This window comes from Podarcis cretensis, assembly GCF_951804945.1.
Source record: "Podarcis cretensis genome assembly, chromosome: 17".
Lineage (NCBI taxonomy): Eukaryota > Metazoa > Chordata > Lepidosauria > Squamata > Lacertidae > Podarcis > Podarcis cretensis.
Window position 1 is genome coordinate 4,515,865 of NC_137187.1, and position 18,106 is coordinate 4,533,970.

General features: G+C 46.1%; 1 protein-coding gene across 1 annotated transcript; it reads left to right on the plus strand.

The window, feature by feature from the left end:
* Nucleotides 1-8,399: 8,399 nt before the first annotated feature.
* Nucleotides 8,400-17,167, plus strand: LOC307206507 (purpurin). Its single transcript, XM_079959846.1, has 6 exons — nucleotides 8,400-8,489; nucleotides 11,147-11,267; nucleotides 12,382-12,518; nucleotides 13,782-13,894; nucleotides 15,222-15,434; nucleotides 16,944-17,167. Exons 2-6 carry the CDS (start codon nucleotides 11,148-11,150, stop codon nucleotides 16,952-16,954), a joined length of 594 nt encoding a protein of 197 aa, XP_079815972.1. The 5' UTR covers nucleotides 8,400-8,489; nucleotide 11,147; the 3' UTR covers nucleotides 16,955-17,167.
* The last annotated feature ends 939 nt before the right edge of the window (nucleotides 17,168-18,106 follow it).

Here is an 18,106-nt window from a genome sequence, read left to right on the forward strand (position 1 = left end):
CGATTTGACTTTAATCTGTACAGTGGTACCTCGGGTTACGGACTTAATTCGTTCTGGAGGTCTGTTCTTAACCCAAAATCTTTCTTAACCCGAGGCACACTTTCACTAATGGTGCCTCCCGCTGCCACCGTCACACCACCGCTGCGTAATTTCCATTCTCATCCTGGGGCAAAGTTCTCAACCCGAGGTACTACTTCCGGGTTAGCGGAGTTTGCAACTCGAAGTGTTTGCAATCCAAGGTGTTTGTGACCTGAGGTACCACTGTACATGGAAGTATGGAGAAATATATCCAGTGCTTTTTTTTCTAAAAAAATGTTTAGGGGTACTCTCATTTTCCTACTCATATTGAAATACTGCCCCTCAATGAGGCCAACTTAGATTCACAAAATGTTTAGGGGTATGCGCCCCCCCAGAAAAAAAGCACTGGATATATCGTAACACATTCACAGTGGTTAGCTTCTATTACAAGTGGAGTGGCAAACATTGCTTAATACGTTATATCAAAAATTTGAAAACCACCTCTCACTTTCAAGTACAGTGCGAACACTGTGAAGTACTAGTTGTAAATTGGGGTAGATATGTTGATTATTAAACTACCCCAATTTATTAGGGGGACGCAGGTGGCGCTGTGGGTTAAAGCCTCAGCGCCTAGGGCTTGCCGATCGAAAGGTCGGCGGTTCGAATCCCTGCGGCGGGGTGCGCTCCCGCTGCTCGGTCCCAGCGCCTGCCAACCTAGCAGTTCGAAAGCACCTCCGGGTGCAAGTAGATAAATAGGGACCGCTTACCAGCGGGAAGGTAAACGGCGTTTCCGTGTGCGGCTCTGGCTCGCCAGAGCAGCGATGTCACGCTGGCCACGTGACCCGGAAGTGTCTCCGGACAGCGCTGGCCCCTGGCCTCTTAAGTGAGATGGGCGCACAACCCCAGAGTCTGTCAAGACTGGCCCGTACGGGCAGGGGTACCTTTACCTTTACCTTTAATTTACATGTAGTACTTATTCCCACGGTACCTGTAAATGTTATGCCTGGAAGTCTGCCCAAGCTGCACATTTCTTGTGAGGTTGATTATATAACCTAAAACACCCCACTTGATTTCAGTGAGCAACTCTACTGAATGTTCAGTGGTGGAGGAAGTGGGGTGCAGTGAGTGCTGGCCGCCCTGGGTGTCATCCCTGAGGGGGGTGACATTGCCGCCCCACCCCCCTAGGATGCTTGCTGTGGGCGGCGTCCCCTTGGGGTGCTCACCCCGCCCCCACGGGCAGCTAGCCCTGCCCCCGGTTGCATGGCATGTGTGCTGCTCCAGATGCCAGAGCAGAAAGCTCCGCCTCTGTGAATGTTCAAGGTGCAAAGGTGATTTTTTGCAACTCTTTGTAAGGCCATCACCTCCTAATTTAGCCATACATCAAATATGAATCCAGGCTTATCCTTAAACTGCTTAAATCTGTCATTTAGGTGAGCAATTGTTTCGTCCACCACAACTTCAAAGAATTCTACGCAAGATTTGTCTTTTGGATCAAGAATGGCGTCTTCTGATGTTTCATCTAGTAAAGTCTGTGTTACTCTCTCTCACACAGCTCTGGGAATGTTTTTTCAATGAGATCTTCTTCAACTTTTCTCAATGACATCTTCTTCAGCCAGCAGAAAAGACTGAAAGACAATATTTTCTCCACTCTGCTGAGATTTTGCTGTAAAACAATCCCCGTGAAATCGTGAATTTTTTCTCCCTTCACTGTGTACGAAAAGAAAATGGCGGCTTCCTCCTCCTGGTGTGCTGAGAGAACTGGGAAATTGTGCATGTACAGGGGAAAAAGGCATAAGAACAGGCTGTATGGGGGGCAGGCAGGGTTTCGTACAAGATTTTTGGGCCTCCTAAAGTGTGGAGTCCCAGGCAGTTGCCCAGTGTGTCAGGCCCTAAAACCACCACCCTAAATGATCGTGGAAAAGGTATATTTGACATTCTACATGCAGACCCTCTAAGTGTCCCTATTTTCCAGGGGCTGTCCTGGATTTACAGAAGCTGTCCTGGTTTCTGATTTGATCCTGGAATGACCCACTTTTCCTTAGGACATCCCTATTTTCATTGGAGAAATGTTGGGGGGGATGCTACATGTCAGCTTTGGACCATGGCTGCTCCTTAAATCAAACCTTCTGCTTCAAAATACATTTGTCCTGTGGTAGCCCTGTCAGCTTCTCTAGTCTAGACTCTCTGTGAACTGTGTCTGAAGTGGCATTCATTAGTGCAAGTAGACATCTGACTAAGGGCATCCTCTCTGTGGTGACACGTGCTGGGGATGGAATTATTTAGCCTTTGACAGTTTCACTCCTTAGCTTTTTAAATCCAGCCTCAATAAAGACAGAAGCAAGCTTAGCTTACCAATAGCAGACTGACAACTCATGGAGCTCTGTAAAGAACTCAGACACATGGCCCGGAAGGAGCAGTCATGCCATGAGCTTAATCGACTAGCTCAAGAGATGCTTTCTGGGTTGAATGTGTGCAACCCAAAGAGCAACTGTGTTTGTGAAGCTGCGGCTGCTTCTATCTTTGGGTGTGATCCAATGACATACCGCCAGCAAAATCAGCTTGTGAAATCGTCGTTGCCTGTGAGATCTCGTGCAATAGGCTTAAGGTAAAGATAAAGGGACCCCTGACCATTAGGTCCAGTTGTGGCTGACTCTGGGGTTGCGGCGCTCATCTCGCTTTATTGGCTGAGGAAACCGGCGTACAGCTTCCGGGTCATGTGGCCAGCATAACTCAGCCGCTTCTGGTGAACCAGAGCAGTGCACGGAAACGCCGTTTACCTTCCCGCCAGAGTGGTACCTATTTATCTACTTGCACTTTGATGTGCTTTTGAACTGCTAGGTTGGCAGGAACAGGAACTGAGCAACGGGAGCTCACCCCGTTGCGGGGATTCGAACTGCCAACCTTCTGATCGGCAAGTCCTAGGCTCTGGTTTAACCCACAGCGCCACCCACATCCTGTGCAATAGGCTTACTTCCTCAGAATATCAAACTTTCTGCAGTAAGGAACGTGTTGATATGTACCCTTGCATATCGTGACCCATTCGTGTTACCTACACAGGCCTCTCAAAAGCGTGCAACCATGCTGTGTAGAAAAAGATTTACTGCAGGAGCATTTATCATCATTTCATCATTTTTTATTTGTATGCCGCCGTCCCACAGTTAAAAAAACAATGTTCAGGGTGGCTTACAGCATGACAAGATTTACATAATTACAAAAGTCATGAACAATAAACAAACCACATCAAAAAAATACACAATCAGACGGGAAACAATTTCCGCGTAAATCAAAATCTAAAACTAAGAATACAGCATTAATATCACAGTTTAAAATGACTTAGGTAAAAAAATAACGGCAATTTAAACAAAAAACACAAACAAAACAAAAGGGAGCCCTCTTTGCCCAGCCGCGGCAGCGGCAGCAGTCCTTTATAGAGCCCATCAGGCCCCACCCTGGGCCAGGTGGTGAGTGGCAGGACTGGGGCCCTCAGGCGCTGAGCAGGGGAGTCCTCCTCTTAGTGGTCTTAGTGACCATACGGCTCTTCTCTGGGCTTTCCAGGCATGGCAAAAGGCGCGAAGCGATGGCTGGGAACGAGCTTTTTGTGAGAAGAATTTCCTTTCTCAGGCAACAATGGAGATTATCACAGGAATGAGAACACAGCTGCTTGGGCAACTCAGAGCATCAGGTTTTGTAAGAGCCAGAAGTGGTGGCGACATAAGAGATGTTAAAGACTCTCCTCCCTGGAAGAGAGGGGAGTGGTTGTGGGCGGGAGCCCGAGCTCCACTCCTGGCAGGGGCCTTAGCCCCTGCCCCTCCTTACCTGGCTGGCGCCCACGCCCACCGGAGGCAGCCAACCAGGGGCGTCTGGGGGGCGTGTTTTAGCAGCTTAATGCTGCGACGCCAGCTTCGCCTCCCCCTCAGTCCTCATCGTCCCGCAGCGAGTCACCCACCCTCCACTCCCATTTAGCTCAGGGTCTAGGTTTTTGGCCTTGCTATGGACCTTAGGTTGGTCGCCCCGGTTGTCTGGGGGGCCTGGTAGGAATTTTTCCATTTGGCATTAGGCTTTTTGGTTTTTTCGCCTACCTCGTAGCAATCGTCACAACTTTTGTGGTATTGATGGGTAGGTTAGGCATTGGATTCATGTGTTGTGATGTGTCAAGGGCTAGGTGTGGCCATCGCCTATGCTATCTACCGTGGGTTATTCCGTTAAAGGAATCTGGCGGTCGTGTATTCCGTCCGATGCCTGCTTGGCGGGAGGCCATGGCACGACCCTCGGTGACAGCAGGGGTGAGCCTATAGTTGGATGAGCATCAACAGGCTCCACCTACTGTTGAATAAACCCACCACCTTTAGTCATCCAATGCCTAAGCCAATTCCTTTTCACTGCTGTAATCAATAAAGTTGTGGCCTTTTCTTGCCCATTAACCTTATCACGTGTCCTTGTGTATTTATTTCACATAGCGGGGGTCGGGCCCTCGATCCACAACCCCAACTCTGAGAACTAGGCTGTGGTGAAAAGTTCCTCAGTAGCTGGAATGTACCCCAGTATAGTTCACGTTGACAGAGAGAACATTGTTTTGACTGGGCCAAAAGAGGAAAAAAGTTAGATTTCATCCTACCTCAGCTCTTAGCCAGCCCCAGTATAAAAAGTTTCCTCCAGCAAATGGTCAAGTGGCAGCTATTCATGCACAACATTGGGCATGTCCATGTGCCTCATTTTTAGGCACAGCTCCAGGCTTTAAAACTCTGTATCCAAGTGCCAAGCGTGTTTTTGTTTTTGTCCCACCACTTTGCCTGGAAAAACTGCAAATGGCAATCAGATTTTTACAGTGAAATGTGGGGCTTCCCAGGGAAAGAGCCTGGACAAAAACAAAACAAAACCCACTCCAACATGGAGCTTTAAATCATAGACTTGTGTCTGGAAAGCAAGTCCATTATCTCCTGTCCCAGCAAACAAATGAGGATGAATGCTCAACAAACAGGTCATCTGAAATTATTGCCCTGTTTGTTATGTTCCCATACCTATATTTACCCATGAAAAGAAAGAAGTGGCAATTATAACAACACAACAAGATGGAAGAAATAAAATATTGATCTCACACGTGGGTGAAGGGGAGTGGGGGGCATGTGAGAATCTATAATATTATTTATAATATAAATTTCCTAACTGTGATGTATTTACATACAGCAAAGGGAAGCCTAGAGCAATCATGTATATTTTAATTTAGGTAATCTATGTAATAGGCTTATGTTAGAAAACGAATATGGATTTTGAATTTGATGTTTGTATTTTGTTTCTTTTTGATTTTGAAATAAAATAAAAATAAAATAAAATAAAAAAGAAGTGGCTCCATAAATTATGTCAGCAAATGAGACTTTGTTAAGAGTGCTGGTTCTAGTTTTGAGGGGAGGGGGCTTGGGCAAGCTATCCTCAGCAGCACCCCTACCCCAAATATCTTTCTTGTTGCTGCCACTCTTGCCTATTCTTTTGCCTCCTCTCTCCTCTGGGCCTGATGCACACAGAAGTCCAGAGGGACCCTGCAAGGCATGTTCAAGATTCTGCTGCAACTCATCCCTCTTGTCACTGTTTGAACACTCAGAAAAGACAGGTGAACGGGCAGAGAGAGCAAGGGAGAAGAGCAGTAGGGGCTCTGGATAACTGAATTTAAGTGTGGGGAAACTGAGTGTCAGGGAACTTCCATCAGAGCCAGAGGCGGAGGAAAGGTTCCAGAGGGATGCCGGAGAGGGTCCCAGTAGGGAGAGAGGCAGCCCATCTGATGGGAAGGAAATCAGCGTAGCACCAGTGGAGAAGGGGGGCAGATGGGGGAATCGGCGAGAAGGCTCCAGGACTCCTCGCCAGAGACCAGCGGGGAGAGCACGGGTCCTCCGCTGCCCACACCCTCCCTGCGCAGAAGACTTCCGCGCAGGGAGAGTAGGAGGAGACTGGGCGTCAAAGAACTTCTTTGCTGGAAGAAGTTCAAGAAACACCCACTGACAGATTCTGCTAGCGATTGAGACAGCCACGGATGGGTGGCTGTCCGGACAGAAAGGGTTCACCCAGGTAACCCAGCCAGGTGTGGCGACAACTTACGCATGAGCAACCCCCTAGAACCATTACACTGAGAAACCGAGAGGACAGAAATGGACAGATCTTTCCATCCCACCCCCTGACCTTTCAGCCCTTGTTCAACCCCTAATGGGGATCCTTGCTGTAAATATGTTGCCAAATTTGGAGGCTAGGATTGAAGAGGTCATGGTCTGGTCTCATGAAAAGTAACTTGAAGGCTGCATATTGTCACTAAAGGAAACGCCAAGAGGATCACCACCATTCAGAGTTGACTGAAGGGTCAAGAAGAGCAAGCGTTCATGAGTGTGGCAAGGCCTTATGTAATGCGCTGTGCTTGAACTAAGAGAGCTTATCTTGACACTGTGTCTGGGATGGGTGAGGCAGCGGAGTGCGTTTCCACCCAGGGTCGCTGCTGATCTCCAAAGTCTGGTACAAGCCATGACCTTTTAATGACAATCTAGTGGCTTGTGGATTAGCCCTCAGAGACAGATGTTGAGCTTCCTTTGAAACCGGTAAAGAGTGGTTCTTGAAGGCCATTTCTCTGCATTCTGGTTGGAAGGGGAAACTTCCAGAAAGGCATTGTTCCATCCCTGAGGGGAATAAGACAGAGTGGTCTACTCTATGGGGCATATCTGCCTGGGGAGCTCTAATTCTGCAAGGGGGCTAGGGAACTTTAATACAATTGTTATAAGAAAAAACTGCATCTACAGTTTCCAGAGTTGTTTGGGTAAACCACAGCAGATAAACTAGTATAAAACAAATGTAAGTTTGTTGTGTGCATATATATTTGTGTGTGGGTATTTAAAAACAGGCCACAACTTTATCGATTAGAGCAAAGTAATCATGGGTTAGCACAGCACTAAGGGTAAGGATCAGTGCACATTCAAACAGTCCACCTGCTGCTTGATACCCATCCGAACACAACTGCCAAGGAGGCAGTCAACGGCAAAAAAAACCAGCCCTCCATGACACAGACCACTGATGTGTGCATATATTATTTGAGTACAAAGCATGCAAGCAGATGAGCTCAGCCAAAGAAATGAGGATTGTTGAACTTGGCCAAATATCTTACGCAGAATTCTCATGAACTAGTACTCCACTGCTTAGTTAGACTATTTTGGTCTTAATCTGTATTTCTGTTAATAGGCTTTCAAAATAATTATACTAGAAATAGTAAACTACTGGATTAAACAAGAACATGGTAACCTCCAAGTTTCTGGTGCTTTGCAATGAAGATTTTGTGTTTTTACCTTGCATTTTTATGTTGTGAACCACCCTGAGATCTATGGATGAAGGATGGTACACAAATTAATTGAATGATTGATTGATTAAATAAAGATAGATAGATAGATAGATAGATAGATAGATAGATAGATAGATGATAGATAGATAGCCCCCTGCTCTGAGGTCCTTAGAATTTAAATTCTGTCACTCGGGGATGGAGCCCTCACTGAGTTGTGTGCATGCAAAATATATGCAAGTTTTACAATCTTCTTGGTTTCAGGCAGCAAGTTATAAAGAATGATCTAAAGGGACGCGATTCAGTGTTTCTTTGCTAAAGTTAAGCATGTGAGTTCTGGGTCTGGACAGAAATCAATCTGGAGACTTCAGGTAGAGTAGGGTTGCCACTTGTCCTGTATAATACAGGGTTGTCCCTTATTTCAGTGCAAAATGCTACATCCTGTATTGATACTGTTTTGTCCTGTGTTTCAGGTTCCCCCCCCCTCTCCCCCCCCCAAGTTAGGAATGCTCTCCAGATTCATGTGTTTGAAAAGGTGTGTGAAAGGTCATGTATTTAAGCTCTGGGTAGCCAAGCACAGACAGATTTACAAATTCATGTCTCTGCATGTGACAAATTCCAGAGGGTCCAACCCGTTAGACTGCAATAGATTGTAATGGATTGCTTTTGAAGCACAAAACTGAATTTTTTTAGCCCCCCACTGCCCCGTATTTTGCCAGAACAAAGGTGGCACCCCTAGATATATATAGTTGTCTTTATTTAGATATCTATACTTGAGATCGCTGGAGGAAAGTTCCAGTGCATCTTAAGTTTCTAATTTAGCAGGCCATGTGCTTCAGAGGAGACAGAGGGCTGGACATGGAAGAGGTGCTGCTGCTTTGGCTATTTAGGCTCATCGGTTGGGATGCTTTCTTGGATTAGGTCAAAGCAATGTGTGTTTGATAACAGCTGATGGTCCAGTGTGGGGATTACTAGTGAAGTTGTTTACATAATGGATTATCCATCTTTAAGCATCTTACTCAGGTCCAGGAGACAAAGAGCCAATTAGTGCCTTTCCAAACACCTTATTTAAAGGCAGCCAGCGCAGTGCTATCCATAGTCAGGCCGCTTCAGAGCAACAAGAACAAATTGCTTGGAATAAGTTCAAGAAGACTCAACAATCCATCAGGTAGGTCTTTCAATAGCTGTAGAAGATGCAATTTTGTGTCATTTTATTCCTGATTCGTTGAGGTGTCTTCTTATTCCATCTACTGAGATGCATTTGTTATTTACATAGATAATTAGTTTTTCACTGCCTTTGGCCAGTTTTTAATACAATCTCTGATGGGGAAGCCCAGCTTCCGTGTAAACTGGTGTGATCCACTACACAGATGGTGTAAGATGCTTTTGATTGGCTTCCATAAGGTTTGGACTACGGTGCAGATCAGATACCTGAATTTCATGGCAAGGTGTTAGCTAAAAGATGTCCACCCTTTGGTTTAACAAGTTTGACTTGATACATGTGTTGTCTGGAGGGATATGAGGGGGTCACTGCAAAAGTGGCTGTTTCCAGATTGCTAACAGTAACACCTGAAGAATGGCAATTACTGTACATAGTTAGAGCAACGGGAGCTCACCCCATCACAGGGATTCACACTGCCGACCTTCTGATCAGTAAGCCCAAGAGGCTCTGTGGTTTAGACCACAGCACTACCCGCGTCGCTTGAGGGTTAGTGTACCTAGTCAGCAGACTCAAATGCTGAAGCTTTCCTGGACTCTAACGTGTCAGGATAAAGTTGAAGTAACCGGAATCCCATTTGAATCCCTGTGATGGGGTGAGCTCCCGTTGCTCTGTCCCAGCTCCTGCCAACCTAGCAGTTCAAAAGCACGCCAGTGCAAGTAGATAAATAGGTATCACTGTGGCGGGAAGGTAAACGGCGTTTCCGTGCGCTCTGGCACTCGTCACGGTGTCCTGTTGCACCAGAAGTGGTTTAGTCCTGCTGGCCACATGATCCGGAAAGCTGTCTGCGGACAAACGCCGGCTCCCTCAGCCTGAAAACAAGATGAGCGCCATAACCCCATAGTTGCCTTTGACTGGACTTAACCGTCCAAGGGTCCTTTACCTCTCTACCTTTACTAACCCTCAGCAATGCCACATCAATCCTTTGGAAGGTTTCTAGAGGATAGAACTGGATGTTACACCCAACCTAGTGCTTCATTGCTTATGGTTTATATTCTGGAAATCTGATTCCTCTCAACTTTAGGTTAGCTTGACCTCCCTCTCCTGCTTAATACTCACAGCTTGATCAGCCATGGGGCGGCTGTCTTGCCTGTTAACGCTCAAGGCAAGGAGATGGACACACTTAGCAGACTACTGCAGGCCGATCACCTTGTAGGATTAGGGAAACTTCCTGGACGGAACAGATGGAAAATGCACAGCCAGGCCTTGTCAGAGACCAGCTGGATGAGTGGTGGGAGCCGGCAGCCCAAGAGCCCTCCGAGAAGGGCTCTGACTGGCTGGATGAAGAAGACTTCTGGGGGGCTGCCTCCCAAGACAACCCCCTCCCAGGAGGACACCTTAGAACCTGGATCTTGGTGGTGGGACACTGAAGAGCAGTAAGCCGAAGGGATGAGCTGGGAGCTGATAGAAGCAGGAGATTTGAGTGATCAAGGGTGTTCAGGAGAAGGAGGGCCCTCCAGGAAAGATTAGAAGCTGAGAGTCACAGTGTTTGTGCAGACAGTCCCAGTCTTGCTGGCTTTCCTCCCCCTCTGGCTCCCCACTCAAGGAGGGTCCTGCACATTGCTGAGCAATGGCCCAGACAAGCCCAGATGTCGAGCTGACCCCCTTGGCACAGCCTTCATTTGCTTGGGAGGGATCCAGAGTGAGAGGCTAGAGGGGGAAGAGCATGCCTAGGACTCAGTTTCGTTAAAACGAAGCAGGGACATTAATAATAATAATAATTTTATTATTTATACCCTGCCCATCTGGCTGGATTCCCCCATCTGGCTGGATTTCTATATAAGTCCCCACCTGCGGACTGAAACAGCACAGTCTAGATGCAGGCTGACCACCTTAGCAAGAACTAGATCTCAGTAACAACTTGCACACAGTAGTCGCTGGACTGGGGTTCTGGATACTGACCAGCAGAGAGGACGTACATCAAGGCAATAAACCTATGGTCCATTTAACTCAATTGAGCTTTCTTTGGAGTAAACATGCATGAAATTGGGCTTCAAGGGTTTCAGAAATGTCAAGTTTCAAGGAAAGTAACTGGAAAGCATACTTAAATCAATGAGGCAAAGGGAGCACAAGAGACATTTGCAGCAGAATATTTGCAATCTATAAATGATGTGTAAGGCGATAAAGTAAACAGACATTACTTGTGAGACAGTTATCCAGTTGCTTGATACATCTCTGCTGAATAAATGCAGATGAGTCAGTCTCTATAATTTAGCTTCTCTCATTGTAGATGGCAGCGATTTGTGTTGTTATCCCCTTAGATTTTTTTTGCTCCTAAGTATTTTTGGACTTCTGAGATCCCTGAAGTTCCCCTGAGCTTGCTTATACTTCTCTGTTGGGAAAGGATGGTGCCATTTTGGCACTTTGGAAAATGAATTCGCTATTGGCATAAGACCTTACTGCAGATAGAACTCACAGTGTGCCAAGAACCCTTAGTTAAATGCATTTCCTAGGATTTGGATGTCTCCAGTTCCACCCTTGAACCCACCGCCAATACTGGCAGACCTTGGGATCTCAAATTTCAGTGACCCCTGTGTGACACCAAAATTCGGCGCCTCCCTGAGCAAGTTTCTAACCAGTGCTGAACAAACTGTGTTGCTCCACAGAATGAAATACGCTCAGTACACATTCCTGGTGACGATCATCTCCATTATCGATTACTCCTCAGCGCAGCCTTCGTGTGCAGTGGAATCTTTCTCTGTGAAGGAAGACTTTGACCCCAAGAGGGTAACTATGAATACTTTCTAACATAAAGGGTGACAGTGAGCTCGTGTAATGCAGTTCATTTGCAAAGCTGTTGTTGCAAGCCACCCCAATCTCCAAGCGGTGAAAGATTCCCACAGTTCATGTTTCTTTTTGGAAATGAGGCACTGTGGAGACTGTGGTGTCTTTATGATATATGGTTTATTTACACATATATACAACTTGAGCCTACGGTGGAGGGGTTCGCTGTATCAACACCCCATAAGGGTCTTGTTTCTCTCATATTCGCAACCTTGGATCCAGACAAACATCAAACATTGTGCTTTGCCTCTCTGGCTTTCCAGCTGGCTGCTTTTACTTCCAGCTTCTAGCTCACATGCAGCCAAATTTCAGCTCAAAACTCTTGCTTTATTCCTCCTCACTATCTGAGAGTTGAGGCTGGGGCCCCACCCATATGCTGTGCTGTCTTGCACAGAGCCTCTTCCTTTGGTCTCTTTCCACCTCACCAGGAGGCTAGTCTGTCTATTTCCTGGAATTTGAAGGTTTGATTAGCTTTTAACACTTGCTGGATCCAGGGATAGAAGAGTCTGGTGCTTAGTTTAACGCGCGCACACCAAACTCACAACAGTATAAATGTGATGGGAATGACAATTAAGTTTCTGAAACGTCCTTTCCAATTTGCTAGCTGTCCTTGAGTGTTTCTCAATTTTGGGGCTTCGGTCTCTGCTTCCAAACATGCTTCCCTCAGCTTGTCATGTTAGGGTTAGTACACATGCCACTGGCATGCAAAGGCATTGGAGCTGTTTCAATGTCATTGGTGGTAACATATGCAGAAAGGTAACAACACAGGCAGGGCCAGTGATGTCTCCCACCTGCAGCCTCAAGTGGTGCAGATCCTGCTGATAAACTGAGCCTTGGTCTTCAGATGTTGCCACATTAATTACTTGGAAGGGCTCCAAATTTAGGCTTTATCCATGAACCAATGCTTAATTGTTTGAAATTTGGATTTGGATTATAGAAGTCTGCTTGCTTTGAACTTTCAGGCAATGCCTGGTAAGTCAGCTTCAATTAATACTCTAGCCTGGTGCCATGTGGTCACTGTCCTTCCTGGTAACTTTCAATGTCCTTTGCATTTTAGTATGCAGGTAAATGGTATGCGCTGGCCAAGAAAGACCCAGAAGGCCTGTTTCTACAAGATAACATCTCAGCTGAATATACCATTGAGGAGGACGGCACTATGATTGCATCTTCCAAAGGCAGAGTGAAGCTTTTCGGGTAAGTCACAGGGTGACCTCAAGTAGGCTTCCTTGTATTCCTGGTCACCTGCTCCTATGACATCGTATTCTGTTCCTGTGATCAAGATGTGTTGTGGCAACTACTAGGTTGTAGGGCTGAGCCGAAGTGGGGGGAAGGTGCATTTGCAAAATAATCGCCGCCCCCGCAAAATGTAAGCTCCAATTCCAGTAGTTGTTGGGTATGAGGGCCTGCAAAACAGAGCAAAAATGTTCATCCATTCATAGATAGTACAAGAAACACTGTCCTTCCTCTGATTAGACTGGAGATGTTATCACATACCCAAATCTGATTTGCTACATAATCAGAAAGCCTATAAGGTCAATGCTTCATAATTTTACGTTGATTTTGCCGTACAATGGACCAAATGTCATTGTGTGGTCTACATGATTCTCGAATGGCCACATTGCAGGATGTGGGCCTCTCAAGGGAAGGATTTAAATCCTTACACGGCCAACGAAAGATCGGCTTCTGAAAAGTCACACAGTGAGGGGAGACAGGAAGAGATACACTAGACCAGAGATACGGTCAAAAGCATTTTGGTGATGGGGTAAATTGGATTCAGATTATTAGATTATTAGAGAGGCAAAAGATGGTTACGCAAGGCAGGGGTGGAGGAATCTGTGGTCTTCTAGATGTTGGACTCTCAACTCCGATCAGCCCTAGTCAACATGGTCAAGGGTTAAGGCTACTGAAAGTTGAAGTTGAGCAACATCTGGATGTCCATAGATTTCCCCGTCTCTGTTGTAAGAGTAGACCAAGCAAGTAGGATTGGAATGCGCATGGAGGCAAGTAGGATACAGGAATGGTGGGCAGGAAGAGGCCTGTAGGGTTAGGATAGCAATGCAGAATCAGATGAGAGCTGAGCAGGATACTGGTCTGGGTGTCATGTTCAGAAGCAGATGAATCCTATTTCAATACAGGCAATGAGATAGCGTGCACCACCACTCTCCTTTTTTAAAAATAGTTTTTATTAAAGATTGTCTTGTGTAAAAAACAGACAGACGAACAAGAAAGAAAAGTACATATAGTGTCTCCACTTTCAATTCATAGTCTTTTTCACACCACCACTCTTGAGGGCAGCACACACAGCTCTAGCCTCCAACAAAGGGGAGCAGCTGAGAGACCTGATTTGGCTCCCACAACCTCTCTAGGATCTGCTGCCTGAGGCACCTGCCTCACTCTACCTAAAGTTAGAGCTGGCTCCGATTAACGAGATTTCCTCTTCCTGTCTTCCTGTTTCAGGTTCTGGGTGATCTGCGCTGACATGGCCGCCCAATACTCGGTGCCTGACCCCACCACTCCAGCAAAAATGTTCATGAATTATCAAGGCCTGGCAAGCTATTTGTCAAGCGGAGGTGAGGAAGATATCCCTTGTTGCTCGTGGGTGAGAATGTGGAGAAAAGGGGGATGTCAAAGAGTTGTGCCTCATTCTGTATCCCAAATGAGGCAGGTGTATGTCTTGTGGCCCCTTTTGACGTTATCTTAGCAGTGTGGAAGCCCTTCCTTCACCGCTTAGATTTCTTTCTTTATTGAAATATGTCTCACCTTAATATAAAATATTCAGAGTGGCTTGTAATAAGAACAAAACGAACAGTTATGGGGGGGAATCAAGAACACAGTTAAAACACACATTAAGAATAGAACTCTGCAGTGGGGCTATGTGGACCTCCCTTCCAGATCTTGGGTACCCCAGCTAGAAAAGCCCTGCACTTCAGGTCACCTGGGAGGAGCCCACAATATACCTTTCAAACTCACCAAAGAGGATATGTTGCCTCAGCTCTCTTTCTTATACTGTGTTGTATCCCACTTTTTAAATTTATACTGGGGGGAATTCAACATTGCACCAAGTTGACTGTTCCATCAACACAAGCATTTTGGCTTGCCAGACAGAATACCTGCCCCCCTCTTCTCCTACCACAATGCTGTTTGTTCCAGGGGTTATCTCAACACCCTCTACCAGATCCAATTTGCTGACAGGACTCATTAATTGAATCCCACCTCTCAGATTTATATCCCACCCTTTGACTATAGTCAGTGCTATTTTTCTAGAAAAAGAGGTGCCAGAACTCACCATGAATACCTCCCTTGTTCTCTTACAATGGCAACAAGGCCCACCTGAGAGGTGCCGGAACTGAGTTCTGGTGAGTTCCAGCTGAAAAAAAGCCCTGGCTATAGTCCTCAAAGAAGCTTTTGCTTTGTAAATTCCCAATGAGCAGACACACTAAGAAACACTCTTAAAATCTGAAGAAATTCAACCAGCTCTGCTCAAGTGTCTGCTCTGTACCTTATTTTCTCTTCTGGGAGCTAACGTTCCCTTCTTCTCCACTTCCCAAGTGTTAGCGAAGACTCGTAGAGCGATTGTAGCCAGAGATAAAACCACAGGAGAACTCTGATCCACTGATTCTCCTCTCCTACAGAGTTTAACCTCAAATCTTTGTAGCTTTCTCCATCTGCCAGGAGGGAGCCGTAACAGTTCTGAACTGGCATGGCTGCTACTTACGCAGTAGCAAAGAACATGCAGCCAAGCTCGGATAGTCAACATCAGCATTGCACACAGATGCCCGCTTTCATTCTTCCATCACTCAGAGTTGGGGTGGGAGAGAATTATGTCTGAAGCCAGCCCTGGCTGCAGAACACTTTGGTATGGCTTCAGGTGACAACATACCACTGTTATGGTTTCAGGTGACAACTACTGGGTGATTGACACAGACTACGACAACTATGCCATCACCTATGCCTGCCGCAGTCTGAAAGAGGATGGCTCCTGCGATGACGGCTACTCCCTTATTTTCTCTCGCAACCCCCGTGGTCTCCCCCCAGCCATTCAGCGCATTGTGCGCCAGAAGCAGGAAGAAATCTGCATGTCTGGCCAGTTCCAGCCTGTGCTACAGTCAGGTATGTTTAAAACCCACACACACACAATTTTGCTCCTTTCTTGAACGAGGGAAGGTTCAAGGTTGCTTGGGTTGTTCTGTACCATCTGTGAAACAGTCGTGTGGACAGCCAACCTACAAGAATATCTGGTCATGCAACCAGACGACCTCTTGGCTGATCTACAAAAAGCTCATGGGTGTTGTCTCTGGCAGGACAACAATTCTCCAGCCACTCTGGGCTGCCTTCAGATGTCCTCTAAAACTTGCGTAGTTCTATATCTCCTTAACATCTGAGTAAGGTAGAACTGGGCTAAACTGTGGTGCTTTAGACACCATTGAACTGCATCTCCCATCATCTTTGACCACTGACCATGTAGGCAGGGACTGATAGGTGTTGGAGCCCAATAAAAGTGGAGGACCACAGGTTAGACACGTCTGCTGTAAGGCATATAAAAAAGAGGGAATTCTTTTGTGAAGACTGCCTTGGGCACCAGTATGTTCTGGCACCAGTATGTGCCAGCAGTATGTTTCTGTGACAAGGCCTGCTTGGGGTTTTGCATCGCCAACAAAGAGGAAATGAATCACAAAGGCACAAATCTGCATTGAATTGGCGTCAACTTCTTTATATATTGAAATAATTGCTATAATTTAAATAAAAATGCATCTCATCATAACATGGTAGGCAGGGACCTGTGCACCTGCTGATTGTGCTGTCCAGAGGCTCAGTTGATGGGTCACTTCCAGTCCCCTCCTCCCTTCTCAGGGTTTTTCAAACCTTTAACTCGGACTAGGATTGCCCCTCTGTCCAGTAGGACACATGGCTACTTCAGGACTTTTGGGGGCAGCATCCAGGCTGCAACACTAGCCTGCCTGAGTGGTCAGTCAAGTGACCCCAAAGGCCAGCCCTTCTGCACAAAGGCTTTCTAAAGCTCTTGCTGGTTGCTCCTCAGCTGGGGCAGTTTTTCTCCAGTACATGGTCTGCATAGCTTGGTCCTGGAACTTGTCCACTTTGAGTTTGATCCATAGCTGGGAGGTGGCAGTTTTGAAACCAGAATTTCAATTCAGTCTTTGCTACGTAGTGATGAGGAGAGGCTTCAAAGCAAAATCTCAGAGACAAGCTCTACGCTTAAAAAATAATATTTTTACACATGTACAAGTTGAGAAGCCAGACCAGTTTCAAGATTAAGGGGACCTCTAGGCAAGTGTTCACCCAGTCGCTTCCACTTTCCGCTTGGAGCAGGAAGAGTTATTAGGGAAAAGTTACGCACTCCCTCCCTTAACTTGCAATTGTTCTCTCTCAAAGCAGCTTTGCTTGGATGTTTGGTGTGTGTTGAAAGCATTTGTTCCACCATTGCACTTGTGTGTATATGTGTGAGTGGTTTCTGCATGGAGGTTTCTGAGGCAGTTAATAAACAAAACAACTGGAGCTCAACCATACCTTGAAATATGTAACAATGCAAAATGTTCTAGTTTGCATCATGGTTATGGCAATGCAACATCTAATGTGTGCTGTTCTTGCTTGTCTCCACAGGGGCCTGTTAAATCAAGACTCCTTCAGAGTTGGAGCAGAGGCCTGATCTCTGCGTCTTGAAGTCGTCCATGTAGTGTTTGGATTAGAGCTTTTCCTCAAACACATCTAAGTGTTGGCTTGTTGTTTTTATTTTACGGCACTTGGGTGCCACACACCTCGCTTGTCTGAACTCAAAAGAACTGTGTTAATGTTTGTCAATAAATGTTTTTAAGTAATCTTTTAAACTGCTTCCTCATGCTATGTTCACATGGGCAAATGTGTGGGGTTGGAGACATTTGTGGGCAATTCAGGAATGTTGTGGCTTTCGTCTTCGTCACACACAACCCCACACAAAGAAACAAAAGTTCTATGTCATGGCACCATGCAGCACCGGGTTTCAAGTTTCAGCTGCCAGTTTTGTGTGTAAAGTGGTCCAGGTCAATGGGATCCACTTACTACATAAGTAGTAAGTGCCAAAGCTGTTCTCATGTTGGGGGAGCAGGAGGAGCAAAGTAACAAATGAAGTGAGGCCTAAAGGAGTCAGTCTGTCAGACAGAGAGAGCCAGAGACCATTGATCAAGAGAGGGCAGGGGAATAAAGTATAGTGCAATCCTGTGCAGACTTACTCAGATGTAAGCCTTTCCGAACATAAGACAGCCACATGTGCACATGTCCATTCATGTGCACACATTTACACAAGTAATGACTTGGTCGTGGTCCTCATCCTCCCCTCCAGTAATAAAATACATTCTGTATGCAGAAATACTGTAGCTCTCCTGCCTCAGTCACGTACTAGGCCTAGTATTTGTAAGGATCCTGAGCACTAACTAGTAGTATGAGAGACTGTGTAAAGACTGGAGGCAGTGTGTGTGTGTCCTTCATTTTTTTCAACTGATCCTGAGAATGAGAGCAGACAGTCCTGGGAGGCAACCTATCTCTGTAAATTATTGGCCCTGGCTCTTACGTTTTAGAGGTGGCTCCAAGAGCTGGACCAAACTGTTTCAGTCTACCAAACACAATGAGATTGAAAGCCCTCCTTTTATTTAGTTGTTTAAGCTCAAAAACAAGTCATCAACTTTTGGGGGGCTGGGTATTGGGTACTTTGAATTTCGAAAAAGTGCTGTGGATACCAGTTACAAAATGGCTGCCGCATCTAAAAGACCACAAAATGGCACAGGTATGCT